Genomic DNA, 13383 nt, shown 5'->3' on the forward strand with positions numbered 1-13383 from the left:
TGGTCAGGTTATCTGCAAGTAGCTGTTGGTGTGAGAGGCAGGTAGCCTGCCTGCTCCCACTCTGTCTTGTTGCTGTTCTTATTTGCTGTTTCTCCCTCTTGCCAAGTAAGCTTGAGCTGTCAAGGCCTGAACTGTTCCCAGTCATCATGAGCTTGTGCAGGAGCATCATTGAGAAGATGAGGCTGTTACAGGCAGATGGGCAAGGAAACCCCATGAAATTGGACAGTGTGCTTGTAATAATGTGCCCTCTCACTGCAGCTGGCGGGGGACCAAGTGCCCAGGCTCCAGCAGAAATGATGAGCTCTTCTGGCCTGAGTCTGATGAGGACCTGGTCCTCCTGGGAGGCACAGTAGGAAAGTAAGTCTCTGTGAGATCTCCGTGGAGTGACAGGGGATGCACATGAGTCTGTCTGCAGCAGGTTGGAGCAGATAAGTTTATTTTTCCTTCCTTAGAGCCTGTTCCAGGGACAGCCCAACGCATGGATGAAGGTTGGTGGGGTGAGGAGCTGCGATGGTATACGCTGTACTGGTGATATGGAGGTACCCATGTGCAGCTCTGAATGGGTGCCTTGCAGGGAAAAGATTAATAAAAAATGAAAAAGTCTGCGGGAAGAGAAATGGTTGCTGGGATACCTCAGGTGCTGGACAGAGGCGGTAATTTTTTTTTTTTTTCTCTTTTTTTCTTTTCTCTGCTTCAGGGGCAGGAAGGGACACTGCTTGGCTTGGTGGGTGGGCGGCTTTCTGTGCAGGATCATAGCAGCCTGCTGACTCAGAGCTGCTGAGATGGGGCATTTTCCAGGCCAGCTTTTTTAGGCAGTGAGGATTTCCCTCCCTCCCCCCTCCCCTCTTCTCTCTGTCTGCTCACTGGCTTGGATGAGCTTGGAGAAGGAAGGAGCAGCCTTGATATGGTGTTTAACCCAGTGGCTTCATTGATCTTCCCTTGTGCTGCGGGAGCAGCCATGTGTCAGAGCCAGCTCTGCAGGCCCTTTGCTGGTTGCTGGGCTGGAAGGGATGGAGCTTAATTTATAGCCCTGGAGTAGCTGAAGTTGGAGCTATTTCTGGCACAGGTCTTGCTCAACACCTGTCTGGAAGAACACGATGTAGGGGAAACAAGATTGGATTTGTGGCCTGTTTTTCTTTCTCTTCAAAAGAAAAAGAGTTTTTATCCCCCTCCCCCCTTTTCAAGGAGAAAAAGCCTTTTCTGGGGCTGCATGCAGTGCTCGGAGAAACACCAGGACTGCCAGCTCTCAGCAGGGGGTCCGCAGCAGGCACAGCACTGACCTGCATTGTCAGTCCATCCCTTCTGCGTCCCAGGAGGACGCACTTCAAGGCATCTAACAGGAACAGCTCTGTGGGTGTTTGGGTGTTGCTCTAATGAGATACTGCTGCAATTTGGCCCAAAGAGACGCTTATGCCTCCCAGCAGGGCCACTGGTACCCCTTTCTTACAGAGGGGATCGGTCTGCTGAGAGCCAGGAGCCCTGGTTTTGTTGCTGGTGGAGAATGAATGGTCCCTTTCATGCCCCAGGACCTCAACTCAGTGCTCTGCCTCATTCCTACCAAATGAGCTAGAATCCGACCCTCGCTTTCCCTCGGACTTTTTGGTTGGCTGTTTTTAATTACTGTTTTGTAGACAGTGATTATTTTAAATTGTGAGGGGGGAGCCTTTCTTCTAATCTGCTGGTCTCTTGACAGAGCACCTGAGCAAGGGATTTATACCATTTAGTTTCTCAATGGTAAGTCCTTCCAGATCAAAGGGTTGGTCTGTCTGTCACTGTCAGTTGGCTCTGCCTTTTCTTGACCACCACAGATTATTGAAGAGGAAACGCTATGTATAAGTTCTTGTTTGTTTTCCCAGCTGTCTCCCATCTGCCCGACTTCAGCTTCTCAGTGAAGCGGTTCTCTTTCTCCAGCTACTGCTGCATGTCTCTGAAGCTGTAATTTCATAAAAACTGGTATGGAGAACTGATCCAGAGGAAGGTGGGTTAAAAATAGTTAGAATCACACCAATTCAATGTGTGACTACGTGGTTTCTCAAGTGGCACTTGGAAAGAGGCATCACTGGTAATAAGCACATGCTTATGTTGTCCAAAGATGTCCAAGCTGCAAACTTGCTTGTGCATCAGCATGATCATGTGTGGACAATTTTACTATCTGTCAGTTAGCTTGTGCTTTCACTGTTGGCTCTTCAGCTGCAAAATAATGTAGGCCATTATAAATTTAATTTAAATAATTTTTTTTTCTAGAAGTTCACACATATATATACACATATATTTCATTGCATTTGCATATGGATTAGTTGTTCTGTAGCTACATTTTACAGATCCCTTTGGGTTGGTGCAGGGACTTGCAGGTCTCTACAGACCAAAGGCTATTTTCAAGCAAAATGCTGGGCCTGAATTTCTGCTGTGGCTGTGCTCTGACCTCATATCACCACATCACTAAAGATTTTATGTTAGGAGATGTGTGGAAAGGCTTTTTGGCCCTCTGGCTTCTATGCTTCTTGGTCCATGTTTCTTTAGAAGCCGTGGAGAGACAAGACTGAGTTTGCCTTTGAGCATGAGTTTGTAATTTAGAGGCTTGTTACTTGTGCTGTAAATGTTCAGAGGAATGAGAGAGAAGCAGGGCTGTAGCACGCTTGATGTGGCATTTGTGCAGAGCAGAGGAACCTGGTCTTTTGAGACTCATCCACTAGACCCAATTGCCTTTTTGAGAAGTTGGAGAGGAGGCGGGTTGAGATGGGAAGAGTGCCAACAGCTCCTGTGGGTTTCCTTTTCTCCCCTCAGTCTTCCTGGGGTGCTGTGAGCACTTTTAGACCTGCTGTCTCTCTCCTGTGAGAGAAGGCACTGCATTTAGGGAGTGTTTTAATGCATTGCCCTCCTATGGAGCAGGACTCTGGTATGTGTTCTTGGGGAGATGACTGCAAGGTCATTTGTCTTGCTGAAACCTTCCCTCTGGTTCCTTCAATTTGGCAGCCCCAATATCTTGGACAGCATGACAATGTGAGCCCTGTGTGAGTCACTTCTCCTTTTAATGGCTGTCCTCACTCAACTTGTCTTGCAGTTCAGCAGCAAAACCTCCAGGACAGGGACTGTCCTTGACTGAAGGTCTGTGCAGCCCCTAAAATAACAGGTCCCAGATCTCCACTGGGGCCTCTCGTCCTGCAGTGCTGATACCCAAGCCCAGCTTCACTTTCCGGCTCTTGATCCATGGCAGTTTCCCAAGACATGCAAAGTCAAAGGGCGTATCTGACACTTGTTCCAGATTGTCACAGGCCTACTTCTCGAGTCTTTCTGTCTGACTTGAATGCAGATGGCTTGGCATTGAACAGTTGTCCTTTGCAAACGTTTCTGTCTGACTGAAGTGGGATGTGCTCTGGTAACTGGAGGGTGATCTGGTGTTAGGAACTATGAAGTGGACTCTTGTTTCCTGAGCTGCCCTGAAGTAGAGCTGAGGGGTAGGAGACATGTCTGGGAGAGAGATCATGTTGATGCGAGAAGAGGCCTCCATGTTAAGCAACAGGGCAAACAGCTTCTGCCCTAATCTAAGCAAGTTGCTGGTTGTTTGGCCTGGAGAAGCTCTCCAGGTCAGGAGGGCACTGCTCTTGCTGCTTACAGTGTTTTTTGGAGGCCTTTCTCCAAGACTTAGCTCTCATAGAGGTAATGGAAGATGCTTGTTGTCTGGACTTATTGCTTAAGGTTTCTCAGCAAAACAGATAAAGTTGCATGATGTTGTACTAGGAGTCAATGGCCAACCTGTTGCTTCCAGCGGGATGGAGAGCCCAGAGGGGAAAGCGTTGGAACATTGGGTGTGTTCCTCCTGCTACTACTGCCTGGAGGCAGGAGGATCCCTACCTCCTTCCCTACTCTTTTTTTTTTTTTTTTTTTTTTTTCCCCTCCCCTCCTTTCCAGTAATACCTGCTGCTCCACTTGCTTTGATCCTTGCTTTGGAGCTGGCAGCTAGATTGGCTTTTCCCGGTGTGGCTGAGGCCAAGCAGACAGAGGGACTGGTTGCTGGGTGCAGTAAAGTGTCTGTCTGGTGTCTTCAGTAACTCATTTGCTTTGTATTGACGTGGCCCTGGTGACTGAGGCCAGCAGACGGATCTGGAGAGAAAGCTGCCTCCAGTACGTGGTGGGACTTTTATCCCTGAGATGGGAGGGTTGGTTGGACCACTCAAAAGAAGCTCTTGAGTGCTGAGCACTCTCCCTCCTTGGAGAGTGGTGGAGGCGGCTGCATTTCCAAGGCCAGTCTTTGCTGTCTGTTTGGTCTTCTCGACTGCTATTGTGTGAAGGTAAATGAGGTCTCTGAATTTCCTGTTATCTCAGATAAATCCCGGGGGAGAGGATAGTTGCAACACTGTGCATGCAGTACCAGAATATAGGACACTGCTGTAGTTGTAGGGGCTTGCATGTTGTCCCCTGTGATATTTCCACCATGGGCCTGTTGTGGCTCCTCTCCCGTCACAACAATATGGGTAACTACACTGATCTGGATGGGTAAAGGGTGTGGTGGACAAGTACCTCTGCTAAGATGTTGGACTGTTTTTGTTTTTTCCTAAGTTGGAATGTTGTCATGGGAGCAGGGAGTTCCTCAGACTGACAGTTGTGGTTGGAAATCCTGTCTGAAGGTAAAGGGCAAGTCAGCGATGGACCTGGAATGAGAGCTCAGGAGCCTTTGCTGCTAATCAGGATTTTTGGTCCTTTTTTTCCCCTTGGTGGGCATCCAGGTAAATCTGTACTGCCACCACCTGTGTTTGCAAAGCCAAACGCTTCTAAAATGTGCTCTCAGCCTGGGCACTGTCCTGTGCTGCCAGGGAACTTGCTTGTTTCCTTGTGGCGTAAGGGAGATGTTTAGAGGCGTTCTTCTACCATCACAAGGTCTCGCAGCGTGAATAAGTTAAGGCTTCCCAGACTGAGCCCAGTTTGCAAGGAGTGTGAAGGCCAGATATGGGGGCAAAGTTTGCCTGCTGTTTTGCAAGGGTGCCAGCCTGACTGTTTTCGCTGTGAATGTGCTCTGGCCTTTTTGGCTGTAGATAGGAGGGTGCCTGAGGACGCCCATCCCAAGCAGCCAGAGGGAGGGAAGCCGCACAAGGCAGAGGTAAGTCGTGGAGGACAGATGGGGCTGCAGCAGTTGAGGGCTCTTGCAGGGGGCTGTCAGGATCAGGAAGGAGGAGCGAGCGCCCTGTGTGCTGGGGCTCAGCATCCCTGCTGTCTTGCAAGCTGAGTGGGCATTGTGCCACTGAGCCTGTCCCCACGGGCCTGCGAGCAGCCAATGGTGCAGGCAGCTGGCATGGCACCTCCCCGCTGGGACTTTGGCCTTTTTGCACCTGAGGCAAGAGGGGGACCTGCCCTGGGCTTGGTGCTTTCAAAGCCCAGCATCGTACAGGGACAGTTGGGTGCTGACCGTGAGGCAGGTGAGTTTGCGTCTGCAGACCCGGGGCTTCTGCCTGGTGGCAGAAGGGTAGGAAGGGGCTGCTGCACTGTCCCACTGCGCAGCTGGAGAGGTGACAGTCTGTGATTGTGGGGGAGCGTCCACCAGCCTTGTTCGAGAGCTGCTTTGTTTTATTGAGACTAATGCCCTGCCTGGTGCTGCAAGGAAATTCTGGCAGTTCCTGCTTTTGAGAGCCTAGGGGCAAGCAGGCAGCAGAGATGATGCTGCTACTGATTCCTTCCATCCCCTCTATCCCAAAATGTCCTGAGCAGGCAAGAGCCAAGATGGCAGCTTCTCCCCAGGTAGATTTCCTGGTGCCCGCTCCCTTGTGCGCTTTGTGCCCAGCATGCATCTAGAAAGCAGCTTCTCTCAGAAAGTTTTTGCAGTTCAGTTTGCACTCCTTAACAACCTTATTGTTGCGATGGCAGCTTTGCTTCAGTCGTTAGCAAAACTTGGCAGGGTGTCCACACCATCAAATGCTTTTGTACTGTGAAGGAAAGCAGTGTGCTGATCCCAGAGGGTTTCTCCTCTCCTAGCAGGTACTAGTTGCTGCTTGCTCCCCCCCACACACCCCTTCTCTGACTGTGAGAGGTCGCATGGCTGTGTCCTCTCAACACAGTGGATGCTGGCACAGCTTTGCTCCCTGCTCCCACCCTCTGAGCCCTGCTTCTTGATGTTGGCCTCTCTGGCTGGGGCACTGAGTTTGCCTATTCCCAAGACAAATGGAAATATGTGGAAGGGAGTCCTGTCTTCCCCTTCTGCTGTTTATTTTCAAGTCAAGGTTGTAGTCTGAATGTTTGCTTTCAGTGACAGCTCTAGCATGTGCTGGCCTCCAGTTCTGCCTCATCCCTGCCTGACTGCTCTGCACAAATGTTTGCGCTGGCATGAAAACGGGGATGGGAACGCATGTTCGGGCATAGGGAGAGGATGGGCTTGTTTCCTTCGGCCGCAGTGCCAGCTGACGTTTGCTAAAGGTCTTCTGTCAAAACAGCAGCCTGTGTGCCCTCAGATAAATCGGCATGTCCGACAGTCTGCACCCAAGAGGGCTGCGCTCAGCTGCAGAGTGGGGCTGCTGGGGAGGGGAGAGGCTGGAGATGGGAGGGCTGGGGAAAAGACGGCCTCTGTGGAGGGGCTGATGGCAGGACTGGGGGAGCTGGTGGACTGGGAGCCTGCAGATGGCTTGGAGGATGCCAGCAGTGGCTCTAGCAGCTGGCAGAGGGAGAGCAGAGTAAGAAGGAGGGTGCTGAGCTGTGGGGACCACCCGGGTCAGACTGTGGGCAGAGCAGTGGCATCTGGGTGTAGAGGTGGCAACCCACAGCCATAGGGCAGTGCGGTGGCAATAAATGCTACGAATGTGGTCAAAGAGGTGTGGGTAAGCTTAACCTGTTCCTTCTCCCATGATGTCTTGGCTTGTGGAGGTGTTGGGTGCCTGTATCTCTATCCAAGCTTGCTGGCAGCACACGTGGCATGTGATGAAACTGTGTGCTCCCCTTCATGCCCTAGGTTGGGCTGTGATTTTCTGATAAGCACTTTTCCTTCAGGTGATAAGGTGAGAACCAAAGGTTAAGAGTCAAGCCCCATGCCCCAGGCTGATCAGGAGTACAGCAGGTCCGCAGTACGCAAGGGTTGGCAATCCTGGAGAAAACCTTACAGTCTGAGCGTGTGTGGCAGGGCAGGGAAGCAAAATAGCACCATTTTGCCAGTCGCTGAGGCTGTGGGGACCAGATACATCCAACGCTGGCTAGGTTTGCATTGTGGTACCCTAATCTGGCTGCTCTGTCGCTCTCTGTCACTGGATTTTGGGAGCTGGGAAAAGGGAGAAGCTGTGTTGAGGAGGCTCCTGGGCAATCTGTGCGTGGCAGCGTGAGCTTCAGGCATTTGCACTGCTTCTGCATCTAGCATTGAGGTGATTCCCTGTGCTGCAGTGTGCACATTGCTCCGAAACTAATTTGCTTGATCATTTTAATAAATGTAGAAGGGACGTCCCAGTGTGCAAGTAATGGGGCATTAATCCATGCCTAGCTGTGTTAATAGCACTCTAGGAAGGAATTAACACCACATAATTAATCGCCCGTGCACCTCTTGCTCTCTTAATTACAGGATGTTCAATTTAGGAAACCCCCCCGCCTTACGTGAGGCCTGCTCTGCCTCTTCAGCTTTGAGGTGGGTCTCTGGCAGCTCTTGCTTCCCCTGCCCACACGCTATCAGTTTTTTCCCCGGCTCCTCTGCTCCTCGTGCCATGCAGGTTCCCAGTTCCAGCAGCGCTATTGTCTGCCTGGCTGTGAAGTTTAACTATATGATGACTTTTTCTGAGGCATCAGCACCTTTTTGGTGCTACTGGCTTGTCTGCTTCCCCAGTGCAGGTGCTGGTGGGAGGTTTCCTGGGAAGATGCAAGCCCTGCTGCCTGATACTGCTCCCATAGGAAGCCCTGGAGCCACACACCTGCTGGGCTGCAGAAGCTTTGCTTGCCTGCTTTTGTCTGCATTTTTTGGCTCCTGAGAGCACTGTGTTCCTGGGGAGATAGACTTAGGTCTTTATTTAATCTCTTTCCTTTCTGGGTTAAATGCATAATGTTGTTCTGAGTTTGTTTTTTAAATATTCTATAAAATTACTGGCATTCTCTTCCCAGCCTGTGTTTTTCCTCCTCTCACACTGCAGGACTGCAGCAGCTATTTTGCTGCCCTTGGAGGGAATGGGGTCCGGCTTTCCCCAGGAACTCCCTTGCCAGGGCACTGGAGTCTTCATCATTCACCATCTTTTAAGGGACTCAGGGAATTCTGTGGATTACAGCAAAGTGCTCAGATAGACTTTGTAGTGACTTTGGGTTTGTTTTGCAAATGGTCATTCGCTGGAGCTCTGTTTAAACAAAGAGAGCTCAAAAAAGTTTTCCATTTCAGTGCATTAAAATCCCTTAATGCATTAAAATCCCCTGGCCACGGACATTCAGGCCTCCGCTGTGCCATGTGCTGTATAAACAGTTATCAAGTGCTGGTGTCTGCTGTAAAATGATCACATTGTTCACTTCCCCTTGCTCATCCGTGGGTTGAGTAGCTTTTGTTACGGGAGATGATACTAGTCCTGGCATTTGCTGGCTCTACAGCCAGCACCAAGGAAACCTGTAACTTTGCCCAATTTTAAACCCAGGAAGATTGTTTTGTCCTCTTCCTGCAGCGTGGCTGCAGCAGGAGCATCTGTTCCCTGCTGGGACCAGCAGCATTTTTCCAGATGGGTCAGACAGCGGGGAAGGGGTCCGCAGTTACTGAGCAGGTGGAGAGCTGAAGCCAAGAGTCAAAAGAGAGGAGAGAGCTAAACTCAGCTGTCCCAAGTACCTCTTGATGCGGTAGCGTATTTTCCCACTCTCGTCACCCTACTTGTGTTAGCAGGTAAGAGACAGTCCTGTGGTACATTTGTGTGTCCATCTTGGTCTCCCGCTACCTGTCAGTGGTGAATATGAGCAGCCCCGCTGTCTTCTCTCACATTGTCCTTTGCGGTGAGTGCCTGACTTTCTGGATGCCCTTCCACGGGGAAGGGTGCAACAGGGGCAACAATGGGGAGGTTTGCCAGGGCTTGGAGCAGGGTGTCAGGACTGCTCGGTGCATGTATTTTTTCAGAGCTGCTGCCTCAATAAACACAAATATCCTGTTGAGGGTATAGATGTTATCAAGTGAGTTTTCATGGTTCAGGGCTTATTTATGCCAGGGTTACAGGCTTTCGGCGACTGGTCTCCCTATATATTTATATTTTGGTCTTATTCTTGTTAAATTGATAGAGAATTAGATTAACCGGGAACAAACTACTCTCTGGATGTGCAGCAAAAGGTGTAAGCGATTTTCACTCAGAAAGTGCAGACTTAGCTGATCTGGGCATTTTTAAGGTCCGCTTCCATGGATTAGTTGAAAACAGGTAACCTGTCTGAAGTGGGATTATGGAAGGGATGGGAGGTACAATAGTCTAGTGTAGTGGGTAAGGTTTGTGCGCGGTGTTTTGGAGAGGAGCCTCTTTCCTCAGTGAGCTTTATGTGCTGGTCTCTCCTGGCTTTGGCTGAATGTGGGACTCCAGAAAAGGCAGTTTTAGTCTCTTGTCATCCAAGCATGGGACTGTGCAAATGCTTTCATGCTGCCCTGTCCTTGACACTTGGTGCAACAGGGAGGGGAGCAGGCCAGTGCTGAACGTGTGTAACCTCACCCCTTCCCTTTCCCATACTTGTTTGCACCATCACCAGCTCTTTACACTTTCAGGGACCTTTTATTCTCAGGAACACCTCTGGCCCTCAGGCTGTATCTCCAGAGCAGAAATGTCAGCCTGAAAGATAACTTGTTGGATGTGAGATTCTGTGTGGCTTAGGAAATCTGCAATTAAGGGGCAAATTTCATTCCAGAGGCAAAGGGCAAAGATATCTCCTACACTTCTGGCTTGCCACCTAGGTAGCAGCTGGAAGGTGAGAGGGAGGAGAGTGGCTGAGTGCTGCTGAGATGCTTGATGAAAAGCATGGGGCACCTGATTCCCAGGTTGGAGGTAAGGAGAAGACAAGGACACCTCCAGAAAGCTGAAGGTTGTGGCCGCTTCTGAAATTTTCTCCCGTTTCCAGATTTTTTTGTGTGGTGGCTTCTACCAGCTCTCGTTAAACAGTAGCAATTAGGAGTCTTAGAGAGAACTGTTGCCTGCAGACTTGGAGCTTCAGTGCTGTGCCAGTAGGCACTCCTGCTGAAAGGAGTGGTCCAAAGGGCAAAGTCACATCAATAGCTTGGAGAGGAAGAGGTGCTACTTAAAAGACAGTGTTGGCACGAGACTGAGCATGGACTGTCCTTTTGGACTGGGAAATAGAGGAAGAATTGTAACCACTGGAGGAGCAGTTTTTTGAAGACTGTCCTTTAGAAACAGCACTTAGTTGTTGGAGGGAGGTGCTGAATGGGTCTTGCAATGACACGTGATTGTCTTGGGGTGGCTGGGTGGACCTGCAGAGGGTTGGAGATCCACATGGTGTAGTGTGAAACGCTCCCTGGAGTTCAAGAGAGCTGGTGATGGGCACTGCTGTGTGGGATGCTGGGCAGAGCTTGTGCGCTGCCTAGCCCTTCCTCATGTGCTGCTGGAGCATGATGAGTCTGGCAGCTCTTCCCTCTATACCTGCTTGTATATTTATATTTTGTATATTATACACAAACACATGTTTATAAGGCTTTCTCTGAAGCTCAGTCTTCTCTTTGAGGAGACCAGGTGGTCCCTTAAGTCACTCATTCCTTGGCTGGTCCCACGCTGCAGCCTGCCCAGTAGGACCTGAGCAACAGGAAGAGTATGTGTCTCAACTTTGTCTCCTTGGTGTCTTTCTCTCCTTTCCCAGGAAGAAACTGAAGAGAGAAAGAAGTCACTGAAAAAGAAATTAAGGAACGATTTGAAGGAGCAGATTCATTTCTTAACAAGATCAAGTTTGAATTAAATGGCTGATAAACAGATCAGGTAACTTTTTAAAAAATTTTTGAGCTGTTAGTTGTGCTTTCAGATTTTTCTTTTGAAGTCTTTCAAAGCCTTAATCCCTTTTGTGATACAGGAGGCTGGAGGAAATCACGTGATCATCTCTTTTGGTCTTAAACAGTTCTGATTCCTTCTCTTCTCCCTTCTTACCTGCTTTTTTTCAACCTTCTGTTATTTTCTTTCTTTGCCATGTTGTCACATCTCTGCTTTCTTCAGTTCTTTTTTCCTCACTGCCTTTTTCTTTCTGACATCTGTTTTTTACCCTTCCTGAGTCTGTTCCTTTTTGCTTCCCCTTTCAAAGGTCAGCTCAACCTGCTGATTTCAGCTTGCTGACATTAAGGGAGCAAAGCCAGCTCCTTGACCAGCCAAGGATGCAGTGCTTGTAATTACAAAGTCCACATAGATGCAGCCTTTTGCCTTTCTTCTAAAGCCAATCGATGCTTGAGTGATTGCAGGAACATGAAGTACCAACAATAATTAGTGACACTTAAGTGCACAGCAGGAACTTAAGAGTGTTGGTCCTGGCATATGCAAAGTCTGGATTTGATTCCTCCCTGGAAATGAATAGGGATGCGTTTTCTGGAAAGATACAGTTGTACCCTTAACTTCCTAAGAGCTGCGTCAGATGGATCTGCACAGTCCTGCATGTGGGTTTAACTTTCTGCTGCTTGTGAAGTTGCCCCAGATAAATGGCTCCTGCATGCGGTGGGATTCCCATAGGGTGGTTTCTTGTGGTCCTCTTCTAACATCTACTTGTCCAAGGTACCAGCTCGGGACAGGAGGAGTCAGTGGGTGAATGAAACCTGGTGACAGAGGGCCTGAGCTTGGCAATGCCTGAATGCTGCAGGCAAAAGGGCTGCCCCTTCTTAGCATTTGCCATGATTAGGTTATCTTCCTGTGTGCCTGCCTTCTGCAAATCAAAACAGTCCTGAGCTGCACTGATAACAAGACAACATTGTGGAGTGTTTATGTGCCTAGATTTGACCATCGTCAGTCACCCAATTTGTAGAGCACTTGGCACTCTTCTCTTACGCCCATGAAGGACACGCTGAGATTCACCTCCATGGAGCTTGACGGGTGTATGTCTCTGATAGCCTCAGCAGAGCAAAAGGGCCAGATGTCCATGGCCATTCGAAGCTTGGTATTTTGAAGGAAGGGGAGACCCGTCCCCTGAGATCTCCCCCAGCCTGATGTGCTCTTGGCAATGTGAACAGGAGTTTACTGGCTACAGGGACTAGTTAAAAGGGCTGAGGAGGAGCACTGGGAGAACTGGGATGCCTTTATATCCCTTCTTGTGTTAAACTGAACAAATGGCAAATTTGTATGCTGGCCTGTGTTGTCTCAGTTTCAGTGAGCCCTGTGCACCTAGATAGTGAGAGTCAGTAGCTGTGCATAGAATCATAGAATTGTTTGGGTTGAAAGGGACCATAAAGATCATCTAGTTCCAACCCCCCTGCCATGGACAGGGACACCTTCCACTAGACCAGATTGCTCAAAGCCTCATCCAGCCTGGCCTTGAACACTTCCAGGGATGGGGCATCCACAACTTCTCTGGGCAACCTGCTCCACTGTCTCACCGCCCTCACAGTAAAGAATTTCTTCCTAATGTCTAATGTAAATCTACCTTTTTTCAGTTTAAAAACGTTACCCCTCATCCTATTGCTACACTCCCTGATAAAGAGTCCTTCCCCACCTTTCCTGTAGGCCCCCTACAAGTACTGGAAGGCTGCTATAAGGTCTCCCTGAATGCCAACTCTCTCAGCCTGTCTTCATAGGAGAGGTGTTCCAGCCCTCTGATCGTCTTCACGGCCCTCCTCTGGACTCGCTCCAACAGGTCCATGTCCTTCTTATGTTGGGGGGTCCCAAAGCTGATGCAATACTCCAGGTGGGGTCTCACCAGAGCAGAGCAGAAGGGCAGAAACAGCTCCCTTGACCAGCTGGCCACGCTTCTTTTGATGCAGCCCAGGATATGGTTGGCCTTCTGGGCTGCAAGCACATTGCTGGCTCATGTTGAGCTTCTCATCACGCCCGACTCCTCCTCCTCCGGGCTGCTCTCAATCCATTCTCCACCCAGCCTGTATTTGTGCTTGGGATAGCCCTGACCTACACGCAGGACCTTGCACTTGGCCTTGTTGAACTTCACGAGGTTTGCATAGGCCCACATCTCAAGCTTGTCCAGGTCCCTCTGGATGGCATCCCTTCCCTCCAGTGTGTCGACTGCTCCATACAGCTTGGTGTTGTCAGCCAACTTGTTGAGGGTGTACTCAATCCCACTGTCCGTGTCACTGACAAAGACATTAAACAGTGCCAGTCCCAGTTCTGACCACTGAGAAACACCACTCGTCACTGGTCTCCACTTGGACATTGAGCTGTTGACCAAAACTGTTTGAGTGTGGACATCCAGCCAATTCCTTATCCACCTAGTGGTCCATCCATCAAGTCCATGTCTCTCCAATTTAGAGACAAGGTTGTCGTGTGGGACAGT

The 13383-nt window shown here is 49.7% G+C and overlaps 1 protein-coding gene across 2 annotated transcripts in view; it reads left to right on the top strand.

Annotated features, from left to right (window-relative positions):
- Window positions 1-13383, top strand: part of SLC25A22 (solute carrier family 25 member 22) — a 52322-nt gene that overhangs the window by 12026 nt on the left and 26913 nt on the right. The window contains exons 1-2 of one of the 2 annotated variants that reach the window (XM_063332171.1): window positions 5341-5411; window positions 10768-10883. In XM_063332171.1, the coding sequence (XP_063188241.1) occupies window positions 10864-10883 (20 nt within the window). In that variant the 5' untranslated portion in view covers window positions 5341-5411; window positions 10768-10863. Of the gene's footprint in view, window positions 1-5340; window positions 5412-10767; window positions 10884-13383 lie in introns of those variants that run through there. The other variant, XM_063332170.1, reaches the window with a different exon arrangement.

The sequence above is a fragment of the Chroicocephalus ridibundus genome, chromosome 4 (assembly GCF_963924245.1).
Source record: "Chroicocephalus ridibundus chromosome 4, bChrRid1.1, whole genome shotgun sequence".
NCBI lineage: Eukaryota > Metazoa > Chordata > Aves > Charadriiformes > Laridae > Chroicocephalus > Chroicocephalus ridibundus.